At 41.6% G+C, this 1,251-nt stretch overlaps 1 protein-coding gene across 1 annotated transcript; it reads right to left on the reverse strand.

Annotated features, from left to right (window-relative positions):
• Window positions 1–332: 332 nt before the first annotated feature.
• Window positions 333–782, reverse strand: LOC127078902 (uncharacterized). The gene has a single exon (XM_051019317.1). It carries the CDS (start codon window positions 780–782, stop codon window positions 333–335), a length of 450 nt encoding a protein of 149 aa, XP_050875274.1.
• Window positions 783–1,251: the final 469 nt, after the last annotated feature.

Here is a 1,251-nt window from a genome sequence, read left to right on the forward strand (position 1 = left end):
GAGCAATTCTTTTCTGGAAAAATGGGCCCTGAGGCGACGAAAACTATGGCCGTCGAAGGGAAGCTTGAGGAGCTTAAAGCCTATGCCGACACCCTGGAGCCTACGTCTTTGCACTACAATTTCGAACTCAAATCCTTCCAATCAAAGTTCGGCAAGATTTGACTGACTTTACTGATTGTACTAAGATTTTGTTTTTTGTAATGTTTGAACAATGGCTTCTTGCCACATTTAATGTTATCTTTCTTGCCTTTAGCACTGTCTACTTATTTTCTATGCCTTTGCAGCTGGTATCTAACATAATTATCTCCAACTTTAGTATGGCAAAATTTATTTTAGTCTGCCAAAATTTTGACCTCTTGAAGGAGAGGCCTGTATTTTTTCAAGTATTTTCCATTTACTCTTAAAATTTGCCTGTCTGGTGCCAACTCTTCGACCTTGTAGGCGTTATTATAAAAGGCTTGTAACACCTTAAACGGTCCCTCCCAATTTGGGGACCACTTACCTAAAACTCTATCATTTCTGTCCATAGGCAGGATTACCCTCCAAACCAGATCGCCGACGGCGAATACTTTCCCTTTCACCCTTTTATTGTAGGCTCGGGCGACTTTCTCTTTCTGTCTTTGTAGAGAGTCTAATTCTAGCATTCTTTCTTCATCTATGTCGACTAATTCGTCTGTCATCACACTCCAGTAATCTTCAGAAGGTATTTCATACTGCCTTTGGATTCTGACTGGTTGGACCTGAATTTTTACAGGCAATACTGCGTCATGCCCATACGCCATTCGAAATGGGGTTGTTCCAGTTGCTTCTTTTGGTAACGTTCGACATGCCCACAAAGCTTGGTCCAATGTCTTATGCCAATTTCTTGGCTTCTTTCCTATGTGTTTCTTTATTAGGCTAATGATCACCTTATTAGCAACTTCGACTTGGCCGTTCGCCTGTGCGTAATAGGGGGTGGATGTCAGTAACTTGACTCCCATTTCTCTTGCAAATTCTTGCACTTTTTGACCAGTGAAAACTGATCCCTGGTCGGTTGTGATAGTTTCTGGGATGCCAAATCTGCAAATGATGTAACTCTGGACAAAGTCTATCACCGCTTCTTGGTTCACATTTGGTAATGCTACGGCTTCGACCCATTTTGTGAAATAGTCAATACCAACTAACACATACCTTTGTTGTTTCGACGAGGCTGGCTTTATTTCTCCTATAACGTCCAAAGCCCATCTTCGAAATGGCCAAGGTTTCACAATT

Source organism: Lathyrus oleraceus, chromosome 5 (assembly GCF_024323335.1).
Source record: "Lathyrus oleraceus cultivar Zhongwan6 chromosome 5, CAAS_Psat_ZW6_1.0, whole genome shotgun sequence".
In the NCBI taxonomy this organism is placed as follows: Eukaryota; Viridiplantae; Streptophyta; class Magnoliopsida; order Fabales; family Fabaceae; genus Lathyrus; species Lathyrus oleraceus.